The following is a 14,398-nucleotide window of genomic DNA, read 5'->3' on the forward strand; positions in this document are numbered from 1 at the left end:
AACATATAACATAAAATAAGTCAAGGTTTAAAGTATCAAATATAAGAAGTTTGGAATCTTAAAACCGAATGATGAATTTTAATCGATTAGATCTTGATCTTAATCGATTTTTTGCTACAGAGTAATGTTGATTTTCCATCTTAGCTTAGTCAGCAAACTGTATTCCTAGATAACCCTTCAGGCTTATCTAGATCAAGCAACTTAGTATTTATGCAGTACAATAATCTTTATCAGAGTTAAAGTATGATTATGCAATGATGAGAATGTAATAATAATATGTTCAATTGCATACATACAAACTGATTAATCGATTTATCAATCAGACCAGGTTATCAATCACAAATTTAATCCATACATATTGATTTAAACCAAAATATAACTTTCAATTTAAATAGGAAAATATTACAACTGGTTAAAAACCAACAGATATGGCATATCATGCCAATCATTACAAAGCAAACACAAAACGATAATCCAAAACAGAGACAAAACAAACACATACTCCATATTAAGACACTAAGACCCTATTCTGAGTTAGACGTCTCTAACAACTTCTCATATGCACTATCAAATTCGTCTTCGGAGGAACCACCAAAAGCATTGATCATCAATGTATAGTCCATTTTTCTGTGTAGTTCAAAGAGGGATTGACGAAGTTTTGATATCTTGTTATCATGTCTTTCGAATTAGTCGACAACAAACTTCACAAAGTCTGTTTGAGGTCTGAACCGATGACTTGATGTATCAACATTAATGGGTTCATCTTCCTCAGTTTCAAGATTATACTCATCTTTGTAGGACCAACCATATACATTCCTTCTAAGTCCTATGTGATCTAGAAACAACTTCTCAATCACATTCCTTTTAGTGCAACCAATAGTTATTTCATTTGTGACATCCACACCATGAAACCTTAAGACTTGACTGATGAAAATAGTGTATGGAAGATGATATTCATTCTATCTTGAGATTTTTAACATGTGGTCACCTATTACAGAAGTCCAATTTGTTTGTATCTTGATCCTCAAAGCATGCAGTAGATAAACATCTTTCGTTGTTAATAGTGTTTGATCTTCACCTCTTGGAAGTAGAATCCAAGTAATGACAGATGCGCATAACCCTTCATCTTTACTCAGATAATCAATGCAAAATGAATCATAATCTTTTACCATATTTGGATTCCTTAAGTAGTCATTGTAGATGTTCACTTTGTTGAGACCAGGTATACCAAGATGTGACTTCAAGCCTCCTGATTGAAATCCAACAACTATTCCCCATATGGCCTCATCAATATTAATGGTTACACCCTTTACTCTGGACACAAGCAAATTTCTCTCTACCTTCAAGTTTGTGTAGAATACTTTTACCAAATTTGGATAATAATCCCCATCAAATTCTACAAATTTGGTTAGCCTAGAGTAGAATAGCCATTCTTGAAACAAAAATCCTTCAGTGCAAAAGAAAAAGTTGTTCATACACTTGTGTCGGATGACCTCTTTGAAACCCCATTCACATATGAAGTTAGTACGTTGATCATCATCTCTGAACCATCCAAATGGGTTTGCTTCTCTTATCACGAGAGCAGGATGTATTCCCCGTCGAGAAGATGAAGAGGCTATGACAGGTGTTGAAGTGTTTAAAGAGGTCATAACACAGATAATGGTTTTGTGTCGTGCAATATGAAGGCAAAACAATGTATACAAGATTTTCAAACATAACACATATAAGGGCGCGCAATGATATTCTTAGTATTAAGCCCATTTAAAAATTAAAACAATGGAAGCACATATAAGAGAATTTTTAATCGATTTCATTACTATTAGAATCGATTCCGTGTTTAATAGAATTTCACTCAAAATAGAGAAACACAAATAAGTCCTAATCGATTCCATTATTAACATAACCGATTAAAATTCGTAAAAATAGTTTTTCATACAATCACATGAATCAAATAGTCAATCAATGAGCAAGCACGCAACATGCATTCAAATACAACAATTCATGATGCATGGATGTATGAAAATGACTATTTTCGTTACCACATTGAGATACTCAAGAAATTATGATTTATTCCACTATAGTCCATCCTTGAACACTACTATGCTTCAGCAGCAACTTACTTTCCTGCAAAATAGTTGAACGGTTTTGAAGCAGGTACCCAACAAACTTGGGTCCTTTGTGGTTAGTTACAGTAGGTTGTTCCTTTGGAATCCACTTATATTTCCCTTTAGGAACTCCAACCTTTCTGTAGTAGCAGTTCTTGATAGTGTGCCCAATAGTATTGCAATAAAAACAAGCATTTGTAATAGGTTTACTTAGATCAATAAATTTCTTATGGTTAACTCAATTGCTCTTAGCTTTGTAACCTATGCCTTGTTTATTTATTGCTCTACCCTGAGATCTTAACACAACATCTAGATTATCTCTTCCTAAAGTAAAATTTGATAGAGTGCTTGTTAAGTAATCGATTTTCTCCATATGTACAGGGCAATTTTCACATTTCTTCTCTACAATCTTAACTTCATTTTTAACAGTTCTAGCAGATTGTAAAGTAGCTTATAATTCCCTTTTAAGCTTTTCATTATCTTCTCTACAAGGTTATCAATGGGATATTCATAATCTCTTCTTTTTGAATTTAATCGTACCTTGTACTGAAGTTTCATGGCTTCAGCATGTATCTCTTGAAAGGCATCCAACAACATACTATATTTCACTTCTAAAGGCTCATTTTCAAAGTCACTATCGTTGTCTTCTGAGTGCACGAATTCGGCCATGAAACACAGATTGGACTCTTCTTCCACACTGTAATCATCACTAGATGTATCGTCATCACTATCGCTATCTTCTGAGTGCACGAATCCGACCATGAAACACAGATTTGACTCTTCTTCCACACTATCATCATCACTAGATGTATCGTCATCAATGTTTTCCTAGACTATATAAGTTTTTCTCTGCTTACTCCTTCTCTTGTCCTGTGGATACTTGGTGCCAGCCTTCTGCTTGTTTTTCAACTCTGGACATTCCGGCTTTATATGATTATCCTTGCCGCATTCATAGCATATCACAGTGTTGTTCTTTGAGTTCTTCTTTCCTCCTTTAGAATAACCTGCATTGTTAGTTGCAGTAATTCTATTTCTCATGAATTTAGAAAACTTCCTTACCATCATGTTCATGATTTCCTTTTCTAGTATTTATGCATCAGACTCAGTCTTAGATTCTGCTTTCTTGGAGGATCTTTTTCTTGTAGCCTTGAGGGCAATCAATTGCTTTTGCTCAATCTCCTCTTCTTCCCTCAATCTACTAAGCTCTTTCTCATGTTCCCTAAGCTTACTAAATAAGGTTGCCATATTCATGTTAGTCAAATCTTTAGATTCAGATATAGCAGTTACCTTAGGCTGCCAGCTTCTGTTCAGGCTTTTCAAGATTTTGATATTGATCTCTTCTTTCTCAAATCCGTTGCTTAGAGCCGTCAAATGGTTGACAATGTGTGTGAACCTTTTCTGCACATCAAAGATGGTTTCTCTGGCTTTCATCCCGAACATTTTGTACTCTTGTACCAAAGAATTCTTTCTGGCACACTTTACTTCAGTAGTTCCCTCGTGTGTCACTTCAAGAACCTCCCACATTTCCTTTGCTTTCTTACATTGAGAGACCCTGAAAAACTCATCCTATACTGTGCTATTCGGTTTTCCTCTTGAGTCCACTCAGAAAAAATTTGCAAATTTTTTTTTCCATTTATAATGTGAGTGGGTTCAAATGGACCATTGAGTGTTGCATCCCATACACCTTTATCTACTGATTCAAGAAAAATTTGCATTCTTATTTTCCAGAAAGTATGAAATGTAATAGTATGCGTATTTGAATACAAATAATATGTAATAGATTAAATGCAGAGAGTTAGCGAGAAGAAGATTCAAACTCTGAGTTTTTATATTGGTTCGACCAAGCCTACATCCAGTGTCCTTCCGATCAACCTTAGACCGAAAGCCAATTACACTATAAGATCTGAGTTTTTACAAAACGTTTTTATAGTGACCTCACTTGTCAAAATGTAAGCAACCTCTCTAACTCACTAATCTAAAATAGCCAATTACAACAGACTAGCAGTAAGAACAATCCTCTCCTGCAGTCAACCCCTTTGAGATCCCCCTCAAAGTCAAGAACCACATGTTCTTCTTCATGTATACACCATAGTGAAACAACAACACTAAATTGTTTGCAAGAGCTTCCTGATCCAGCAGTATGCACCTCTGTTGTGCAGAATGATCAAACAATTTGAATCAATCAATCCAACTTCTCAAGCAACCTTCAAGATTTGAACACCAACAATTCTTGGTTCTTGGAGCGTTTTCCTCTTCTGTAAAACTTTAAAGCGTTTATCTGAAACATATACCAAAGTGTTAAAATCAATTGTCTTATAGAAATTCAAATCATGCGTCTATATATAGTTTTACTCAAATCAGAAGAGTCTTAATCGATTATGCTATTAATCTAATCGATTTCATCTCACAGTTATAACAGATTAATAATAGTCAAACTCATTAATTGAATGCACAATTAATGTAATTGATTTGCATTTAATGCTTGACCAACATATTTAAAAATATGACCATTGTGACTGTTATATAATGCAATGAAACAATTTTCAAATCTTTAACAAACTTATTTGAATACAATATGCATGTAATCGATTAAGTTTTAACACTTAGAATATTTTTGAAAACTTTTCTTCTCAAAATCCATCACAACACACTTAAAATTGTTTTTGAGCAAATACACGAGTTTTAATCGATTTAACCACTAATGTAATTGATTTAAAACTTGTTGTTTTGTCACAGTTTGAAGTTAAAGTTGTCTGATGACTTTAATTGATTATCACACCATTGTAATCGATTAAGTCATACATATATGCTTGGTGCATGTGGTTTTTCCATTTCAAAACTCATTATGCATACACATATATAATCATATTTCCAACACAGTAGTATGCAATAATCAACATGATATGTTCACAGTATGCTTGTAAAAATCTCATAGTAAGCATATAAGCACATAACACATATAACACAATGCATATACATGTGTTTTTATTAACTATGTGTTGCCATCATCAAAAACAGATATGACAGAGATTGTGGGTTCAGCTAAACCTGTGTTCCCCCTGTCAACAATCTCAACAATCTTGCTAAATATTTGAAGTGTTAAAAGATTCATTGAAAACAACGTTTTACACCATTTATTTTTAAAGAAAGTTAAAAAAAGTTCTCAAAACAATTCACCCTTCCCCCTTTTGGTTGAGATATATTATCTCACAATTTAACATCAGAGATGGTTAGTCAAGTATTAATTGTTTAAAATGATCTGGTATGGATAATATATCTCAAACATTTGCTGAAGGGGCATCCATAAACAGACCACCTCTGTTTGTTGGAGAAATTACCTGTTTTGGAAAATTAAAATGAAATATTTCTTAGAATCAGTGGACAAAGGTGTATGGGATGATGTAGTTAATGGATCCTTTCAACCTACAAAGACTGAGAAAGGAAAAACTATGCCTAAGGAGTTTGCACAATGGACTCCTAATGAAAACAAAAGAGCACATTATGATGTGAGGGCCAAAAATATAATATCTTCTACATTAACCCTTGATGAATTATGTTGAGATTGTTGATAGGAAAAACACTAGTTTAGCTGAACCTACAATCTCAAAGCTTCTAGTTTTTAATGATGACAACATAATTAATAACACATGTGATGTTTATGTGTTACATGTTCAATTGCTTACATGCTACTTGTTTTTAATCAATGTATAAATCTGTTTAAAGCTTGGAGAAATAATTGTGTTGATACATTGCATTTCACTGTGCTAAATAATTGATTTTATTAGTGAATGCATGTCTGATGTTTTATAGAAAGAAAACCTCAAGCACTTAAGTTGAACTTTTTATTGTGTGGCAAAACAACAGTTTTAAGTCGACTTCATTATGGGTGAATCGATTAAAACTCGTGGCTTTGCACAAACATGCTAAAAGTGTGTTGTGAGGATTTTCAAAGAAGAAGATTTTCAAAACTTTGTTTAACTGTGTTACATAGTCGATTATATGCAACTTGCATTCGACTAACTCTGTTACAGCTTTGAAATTATGTTAATGCTTGTGTTAAATGTTACAACGAGTATATTTTTATATTTGTTGACTAAGCATTTATTATGATTTAATTGCATTAATTGCACATTCAATTAACTGCATTAATTGCTCCTAACTGCTTTGACTGAACTGTTACATTCGATTGCGTTAGTAGCTAAGTCGATTAAAATGCGTTTGAATTGTGAAAATCTATAAATTGACGCGAACTTGATCTTTGTAAGAACTTTTGTGATTCTAACAGTTTTGTGATATTTTGCAGAGAGTGCATTCTTATAGAGAAAGGGAAAGAGCTCCAAGAAACAGGAAGTGACCGTGGTGATAATGTACTTGTGGATTCTTGAAGAGCAAGTTAACTGCACTTACAAAGGTTGATCATAATCTGCACAATTGGGTGTTACTGAAAGATCAGAGGCTACAATCTTGTAAAGATTGGTTTGAAGTTTCCCTGTTGTGATTACAAGAAGAAGAGCGTGTTGCGTTCTTGACTTTGAGGGTTGGACTGCAGGAGAGGGGATTCTTGCTGCTAGTCTATTTTGTATATGCCTATATTTTGATTAGAGGGTTAAAGAGGTGTTTTATATTTTTGACGAGAGGTCGCTATAAAAAACTTGTTGTAAAAACCTTGATCATTATAGTGCATTGGCTTCCTGTGGTTGGAAGGACACTGGATGTAAGCTTGGCCGAACTAGTATAAAAACTCATTATTTGATCTTTCTATCCCTAAAATTTTTATTCAGTCGACTGCATACTGCATTAAATCGATTACATTCCGCTGCATAAACAAATCTTTTTCCTTGAGTTTCAAGAAAGCTTTTAAAGGCATCCACTTTGCGAAAAAGATTTAAAGAAAACTCTGTTTTTACATTTCACCAATTCACCCCTCTCTTTGTGTGAGAAATCAAGCCATTCTATTTTCAACAAATTATATAGAGTTTTTGTGTGTGAATTAGCTAAGAAAATGTTGGATGTTCTTGAAGTCACACATAAAGGTATTGATGAAGTTACAAGGGTTAGAAAGAACACTTTGATTCAAGAATATGAAATGTTCAAGATGAAAGATGGAGATAGCATATATGATGTGCATAAAACAGTTACTCATATAGTCAATCATCAACTAGCTCTTGGAAAAACCTTTGACAAAGAGGAACTGAACATCTTGAAAAGCCTAAACATAACATGGTTTCCTAAAGTCACTGCAATATTAGAATTTGGAGATCTCACCACAATGAACATGACTACTGATAGGCTGTCGTTGAAGCTATCAAATTAATACTACTTTTCAAGGAAACTTCAGTATTGCCAAGTAGTATTCAAGAAGGTAGATAGGGCTAAAGTAACCCTGAGTCGTCTCCCAATGAACACAGAATTGCTTTTGAATATTTGACTCTTACGAATGTTATGCAATGCTTATGAATAAAAGTAATGTTTGGAGAATGTTTAAAGAACAAATAAGAAACTTAAAAACAGTTACGATGAAATAAGCTAATTCCACTGCTTTTCCAAGGTAGATTCGTCATCGGTTATTCACGGATAATTGTTCAATTGATTATTGTTTAAGTTTCAAATTAATTAAAGTACATTCTTAATTAATTTGAGGGCGATCATGCATTTAACCAAAGTAAATTCTCAATCAAATGAAAAACCTTTCTAGATTATTCACAATAAATGCAACCAAAGTACATTCTCAATCAAATTGTATTGTGTTTAATGATGTCTATTCTTAAATCTCCTAACCAAATTAAAAGCTAATCAATCAAAGTAAATTCTCAATTGATTATAGTTGAAATTATTACTAAACAATCAAAGTACATTCTCAATTGATAGTAAAAACCATTTAATCATATGAAAGTTCCTAAATTAAATCAAAGTAGATTCTCAATTTAAACCTAGAAACCCTAAAACTCATATAATCAATATGCATGTAGATTCAAACACATTATGATGCAAAAATCTTTGCTTTTAACAAGATAGAGAGATGAAAGACATAGAGAGAGAACAACTTAAATTAATAATCAAAATAAACAATTTCATTAACTGAACGTAACCTCAGAATCCATCATGGAATTACAGCAGAATAGCCCTAGATGCTTAGCTCTCCATGAATGGAGTTGAATACAAGATGAAAATAAGAGAGAGAGAAGTATGAGAGAATGAATGAATTAAGTGAAATCCTTGGGTCTCTTTATATAGGGCTTGATTGGGCTTGCACTCTAAGTATTCAGTTGACAAAATATTTTATCTTATATCTTCCAAATAACTAAAAGATTTAGATAATTATAACATTATTTGGAAGATATTTTCTGTTGATATTCCCAAATTAAATTAATTCAACAACTGAATTTTATGTTTTAGCTTTTTCTGACTTTTCAAAATTGCACAAATACCCTGAAATTGTCTCTATCTGCACTTTAGCCCCTTCAGAATTCTCCAAAATTGCACCAGAACCCCTGTTGACCAGCTTTGACCAGAGAAAGGAAGCGCCCAATGAATGCCCGCCACGTGTCAATCTCCTTCTCCACCCAAAATTAGGGTTTCAGCAAATTGGGGAAAAGGGCTTCGCCCTCCGCCTCTGCCTGCGCCGCGAATCGAAGAGTAGCGCGTTGAGGGTTTCGCTGTTTGGATTTTCTGAGTGCAGGTGGTGGCCTTTTTGGATGCTGGCTTGGAGGAGATGCTCGCGGACGATGGAAGCGTTGTGTTGGTGTTGATGGTTGCGTCAATGGAGGAGATAGCAGCGAATAGGTCTCGCGATGGTGGTGATGACGAGACCGAGGCGGTGCTGTGGAGATGGTGAGAAGCGTGAATCGTGGTGTGTTGAGGAGGATGGAACTCGTGGTAGAGCGGCGGCTAGGGATCCGCGATTTCTGTGGAGATGCGAAGACGAACTCGCGATTCTGGTAGAGCGAGGAAGATGGTGATGTGCGTTGTCGCGACGAGGATGAGGATGGTGGCCTCTCGCGGATGGCGGCTTCGCAATGAAGAAGGAGATGACGGCGAGGGAGAAACTGCCATGGTTGAGGCGCTGTGGTGGCCAGATTAGGGGGTTTCGAAGGCGGCGGCCATTTTGCGAATGGAGGAGGAGCTCGCGGGTTTGATGGCGGCGACCTTGGTGGTTGACGGCGGCACGGTAGTGGCGGCAGCTGTTGATGATGAGGGCGGCGACGGATCTCGCGAGGAAGATGAACGGTGGCCGTGGAGGTTGCGGTAGCGGCGGACGGTTTCATGGTGGCGGCTAGGGTTCGCTGGATTAGGGTTTCTGTGTTAGAGAAGACAATGCTGACGTGGCAAGAGGCATGAGGTGGCATGTTCTGGTTGGTTTATGTGGTGTGCAAAGGATTAATGACGTGGGAGCTTCTCAATGGTCAGATCTGTGTCTGGAGGATTTGGACACGTGGCAGAATCTGGTGAATGCTGATTTAGGAGGGGTAGGAATAGGAAACTTAGGGAGGTGTAGTAGAAAAGGCTTAGTGTTTGAGCTTGGTCTTTGGCCTGTTTCAGAAATAGGAGTGTATGTAGGAATTTTAGGGGATGCAAGGGTAAAGTCTGCCTGTTTGGCCCATCTGCATATTAGTTTTCCAAATAAAACCTGATTTTGGGCCTTGAATTGCCATTTGAACCAATAGAACTTATAATTTCAGCTGCACAAATAAACATAAGAATTTTCAAGAATAATTTATGCAATTAAAATCACTTTTTAAGCCCCTTTTAATTCCAAACAATATATCAAATCATCACAAATCCTCTTTAAATCAATCATTCAAGCACAATTATCCCATAAAAAATTTGAATTTTAAAGCATAAATGTGGGCATAAATATGCACTCATCAACTACCTTGTTTGGAAAGTTGAGAGAACATGAGTTGGATCTAGGAAGACTTAAAGAAGAAGAAGAAGAAGAAGGAGAGAAAAACACACCATTGCTTTGAGATTCGCTACCAAAACTGCTGCAAAATACAGCTCAAGGAAAACTGATTTTGGAGATGATCAAGTTGAAAACTCTAGTAGTGAAGCTCTAAATCTGATAGTAAAAAGGTTTTCAAAACTTTTGAAGTATAAAAATAAATTTAACAATGATTTCATAGGGAACCAAAGGTTATTTAGAAAAGAAGATAAGTTTATTGCCCCTACCTTCTTTGAATGTGGAAAAATACCACACATCAAGCTAGAGTTTTTTGTACTCAAAATGAAACAGAAATTAAGAGAAAAATGATGACAACAGACGTAAAAAAAGAAAGAAAGCATATATTACATTAAAGGATGATGCATTCAACTCCTTTAGTGAATCTAGAGAGAGCCTTGACGAGGAAACAAATTTTTGCTTGATGGTTGGATCTGCATCATCTAAAGTAGTGTAAGTAGTTTTGAAACAGAAAGCATTGAGAATAAGTACTGTGAACTACTTGATGCATTTCAAGAATTACGTGAGGAAGCTAGGAAACACTAGTACTCAAACAATAAATATAAAAGTGAAAGCAAGTGGTTGGAAAATAGAATAGAAGTGGATTGTGCAGGAATATGTCTCACATTTTGTGTACCTCTCTAGATTTTGTTAGGAGAAGACACGCTCGTCTATAATAGGAACCATGGATGATAAAACAAGCTCGTCTATAAGAATCCTAGTTTTGAAATTTAACTAAACAACATATTAATGTTTAATTAAACGAAGAAGTTCCATACAAGAATACTAAAACTCATAGGATAGAAAACCACGAAGAAGTTCCTCAAAAGAACTTATAGAAAAGAAATCCTTAAGTTAGAAAAGGAAACAATGAAGTTCCATAGAAGATTAGGAAAACTCATAGATTGAAAACCCTAAGTTAGAAAGAATATTAAAAGCTAGGATAGAAAACCTTAAGTTAGAAAAAACAGGTAACCACACAATAGAAAGCCTCATAGAATAGAAGAATAGAAAACAAACCCTAAACGATAGAATAGAAAACCCGAAAATTGGAAAGAACATGCATCCACACAACGTACCTTAAAACACTAAGAAGAAAAGAAATAGACGTTCCTCTGAAAAAAGTATAACACACCGAAAATAAAGAGAAAGTCAAACTAGGCTATCAAATTAAGAGAATAGGACAAAAAGGAAATTAAAACACTAACTGAATACAACATAGGAGAAATAGGATTAGACGAGCTAAAGAAAACAAAACAGGCCAAACCTTAGGAAAACACTTAGGATTTTAGGAAACAGAAAAACAACTAAGTTAAAACACTCAGTCGCAATGCTAAACGACTATCAAGTCAGAAGTGTCTAAGAGAGTTGAAGCTAAATGCGTAAAGCTTATCATACCTAACGGATATTCGATTTAGCTCTCGGGAAAACAAAACATGTCAAGACGATGTCATTGACAAAACACACTAAAAGATTAAAACTTAAAACATCAGAGAAAACACAAACAAAGATAAACACTGTTTATCTAAAAAGGCAAAATTACAAGAAACGTTTACTCTGTCTAAATGATACTACAAGATAAAACATTACTTCGTCAGACGATGAAGTCTTTAATCAAAGCTTGGTATCTTTAGAGGAAAAGCCTTATTGTCAAACGCTACCTCAACGGTAGAAAATCAAAAAACACTTTGTTGTTCTAAACAAGCATTAAATGACATTAAATGCTTAGCGTTCAAAAATAACAAAAGTGATATTTGATGAGTAGTCTACACAATCAGATCAGTAGTAGGTGTCAGTAACAAAAAAGACATTCATGGAATGTTCGCATCTTAGGAAATTGTGACACAATACCACACTTAGAACAAAACATGAAGACAATAGGTAAAACATCAACCAAGAAGAAGTATCTCATAGACTAAACGATATCAGTCAAACATACAAACAAAACAGTAGAAAAGAATAAAATTTTGTACCAACGATGAAAGCTTTTGAAAACACCAAACAAATATTCTCTATAGCCTTCATCCTAAACATCTCGTACTCCTGGATTAGAGAATTTTTTCTAGCTCTTTTTACCTCATCGGTCCCTTCATGAGTCACTTCTACGACTACCCACATTTCCTTTGCGCTTTTGCACGTTGATACCCTGAAAAACTCATCAATGGTAAGTGTAGAAGAAATAAAATTTCTAGCTTTTATATCATACTGAGCCCTTCAATTTTCCTGTTGATTCCACTCAGAAAAGTTTTTCAAAACAGGTTTTCCATCAACAAATTTTGTAGGCTTAAAAGGACCATTAATCACAGCATCCCATACGCCCTTATCTACAGATTTAAGAAAGATTCTCATTCTTATTTTCCAGAAAGGATAATTTTCTCCGCAAACAGAGGAGGTCTATTTGTAGAAGCACCTTCACCGAAGGTTTGAGAAACAGAGGCCATCAGGATCAATTAATCGATTTCACAGAAAATGTAATCAATTATTTTTTGAAAATCAACTCTGGTGCCAATTGTAAGAAAAGATATGGCTAGATTCTCTTACCAAGAGGGGGTGGTGAATTGGTGATCAATAAAAACAATTACTTTTTCAATCTTTTCACAAACTAAGAATGATCTTTAATCTATCTTGAAATCCAAGCAATAAAGCGCATGCAATGAAAGTAAAAGAGATAAGGAAAGAAATACAAACACATGGTTTATATTGGTTCGGCCCCAATGCCTACATCCAGTGTCCTTTCAATCAACCTGAGATTGAAAGCCAATTGCATTATAAAGATTTGAGTTTTCACAACAAGGCTTTACAAAGACCACCTCTCAAAAATAACCACCTCTCAAACTCACTAATCTAATATAGCCAACAACAAAACCCTGCAGCAAGAACAATCCTCTTTTCAAAGTACAAAGAACTCCTCGCTCTTCTTCCTGGCCGCACGCACAGGGTTTATACTGGTTCGACCTCAATGCCCACATCAAGTGTCCTTTCAATCAACATGAGATTGAAAGCCAATTGCACTATAAAGATCTAAGTTTTTACAACAAGGCTTTACAGAGACCACCTCTCAAATATAACCACCTCTCTAACTCACTAATCTAATATAGCCAACAACAAAACCCTGCAGCAAGAACAATCCTCTTTTGCAGTCACCCTTTGAGACACCTCTCAAAGTACAAAGAACTCCTCGCTCTTCTTCCTGGCCACACACACAAGGAATAACACAATTCAAGATTGCTAAAAAAGAAATTTGTTCAGTCATGAGTACACCTCAGTAGTGCAGTAGTTGATCAGCAGTGAAAAGCCAAATATGTTATTCAAGAAACCTTCAAGATAATCAACTTTTGTGTATCTTGTTTCTTGGAGTGCCTCAGCACACCTGTAACTCTTTTCTCAATTCACAAAATATCAGATATGAAAGTTTAAAATGATCAATTCTCTTTAGAGTAGTGTGCAATGCGTCAATTTATAGTATTCTCATAACAGACACAATCTAATCGAATACTATAATAATTTAATTTGTTACATTAGTAACAGAGTTACACCTGAAAAGCATTCAAACAAATTTAACATATTAAACACTTAATGTAATCAATTTACCATATCATGTAAGTCAAAACATATAAAAATATGATCGTTGAGACAGTTAAGACTTATCAACAAAGAATTTTCAAAGTATAACAAACTTAATTGATTACATAAAATGTGTAATCGATTAAGTATAACACTTAGGCATTTTGAAAACATTTTCACTTCAAAACTCATCACAACACATTTCAAAAATATGTTTGCAAAGACACGAGTTTTAATCGATTTTACACTTAATGTAATCGGTTAAAACTTGTTGTTTTGCCACAGTTTAAAACATAAGCTATCTGATGAACTTAGTTGATTACAACATCACTGTAATCGATTATTTCATACAGAGTTGCTTTGTGCTTGTTGTTTTATCACAGAAAATCATTTAGTATGCATACAGTAGATATAAACCCAATTATGATCATAAAAGTATGCAGACCAAACAACATATCATCATATGTATCAATCATAAAGAAACATTTACATACCAACATATATATCAATCACAAATACACATTTTTGTTGTTGTTATGAAAACATATATGTGTTGTTATAATCAATGTGTAGTCATCATAAAAAACCAAACACATTAGGGATTGAGTTTAACACTTATATTGCTACCCCTATCAACAACTTTGATCATGGCCTTAGGAAATTGAAATGGACTAACCTTGTATGGTAGCTTCGTTTCAGCCAGTAGGATTACCATTACAAGTGCACAGACTACCAATAGTTCAACATTCATACCTAATCTGGATGAGTCTTGTCTAGGTTATGGCATGTA

At 34.7% G+C, this 14,398-nt stretch overlaps 1 protein-coding gene across 1 annotated transcript; it reads right to left on the bottom strand.

The window, feature by feature from the left end:
* Positions 1–8,674: 8,674 nt before the first annotated feature.
* On the bottom strand, positions 8,675–9,370 carry LOC108336676 (proline-rich receptor-like protein kinase PERK10). The gene has a single exon (XM_017573144.2). It carries the CDS (start codon positions 9,368–9,370, stop codon positions 8,675–8,677), a length of 696 nt encoding a protein of 231 aa, XP_017428633.2.
* Positions 9,371–14,398: the final 5,028 nt, after the last annotated feature.

This window comes from Vigna angularis, chromosome 7 (genome assembly GCF_016808095.1).
Source record: "Vigna angularis cultivar LongXiaoDou No.4 chromosome 7, ASM1680809v1, whole genome shotgun sequence".
Taxonomy (NCBI): domain Eukaryota; kingdom Viridiplantae; phylum Streptophyta; class Magnoliopsida; order Fabales; family Fabaceae; genus Vigna; species Vigna angularis.

Coding starts and splice junctions, on each gene's coding strand:
- LOC108336676 (XM_017573144.2), bottom strand. CDS start 9,370: ATGAAACCGTCCGCCGCTACCGCAACCTCCACGGCCACCGTTCATCTT.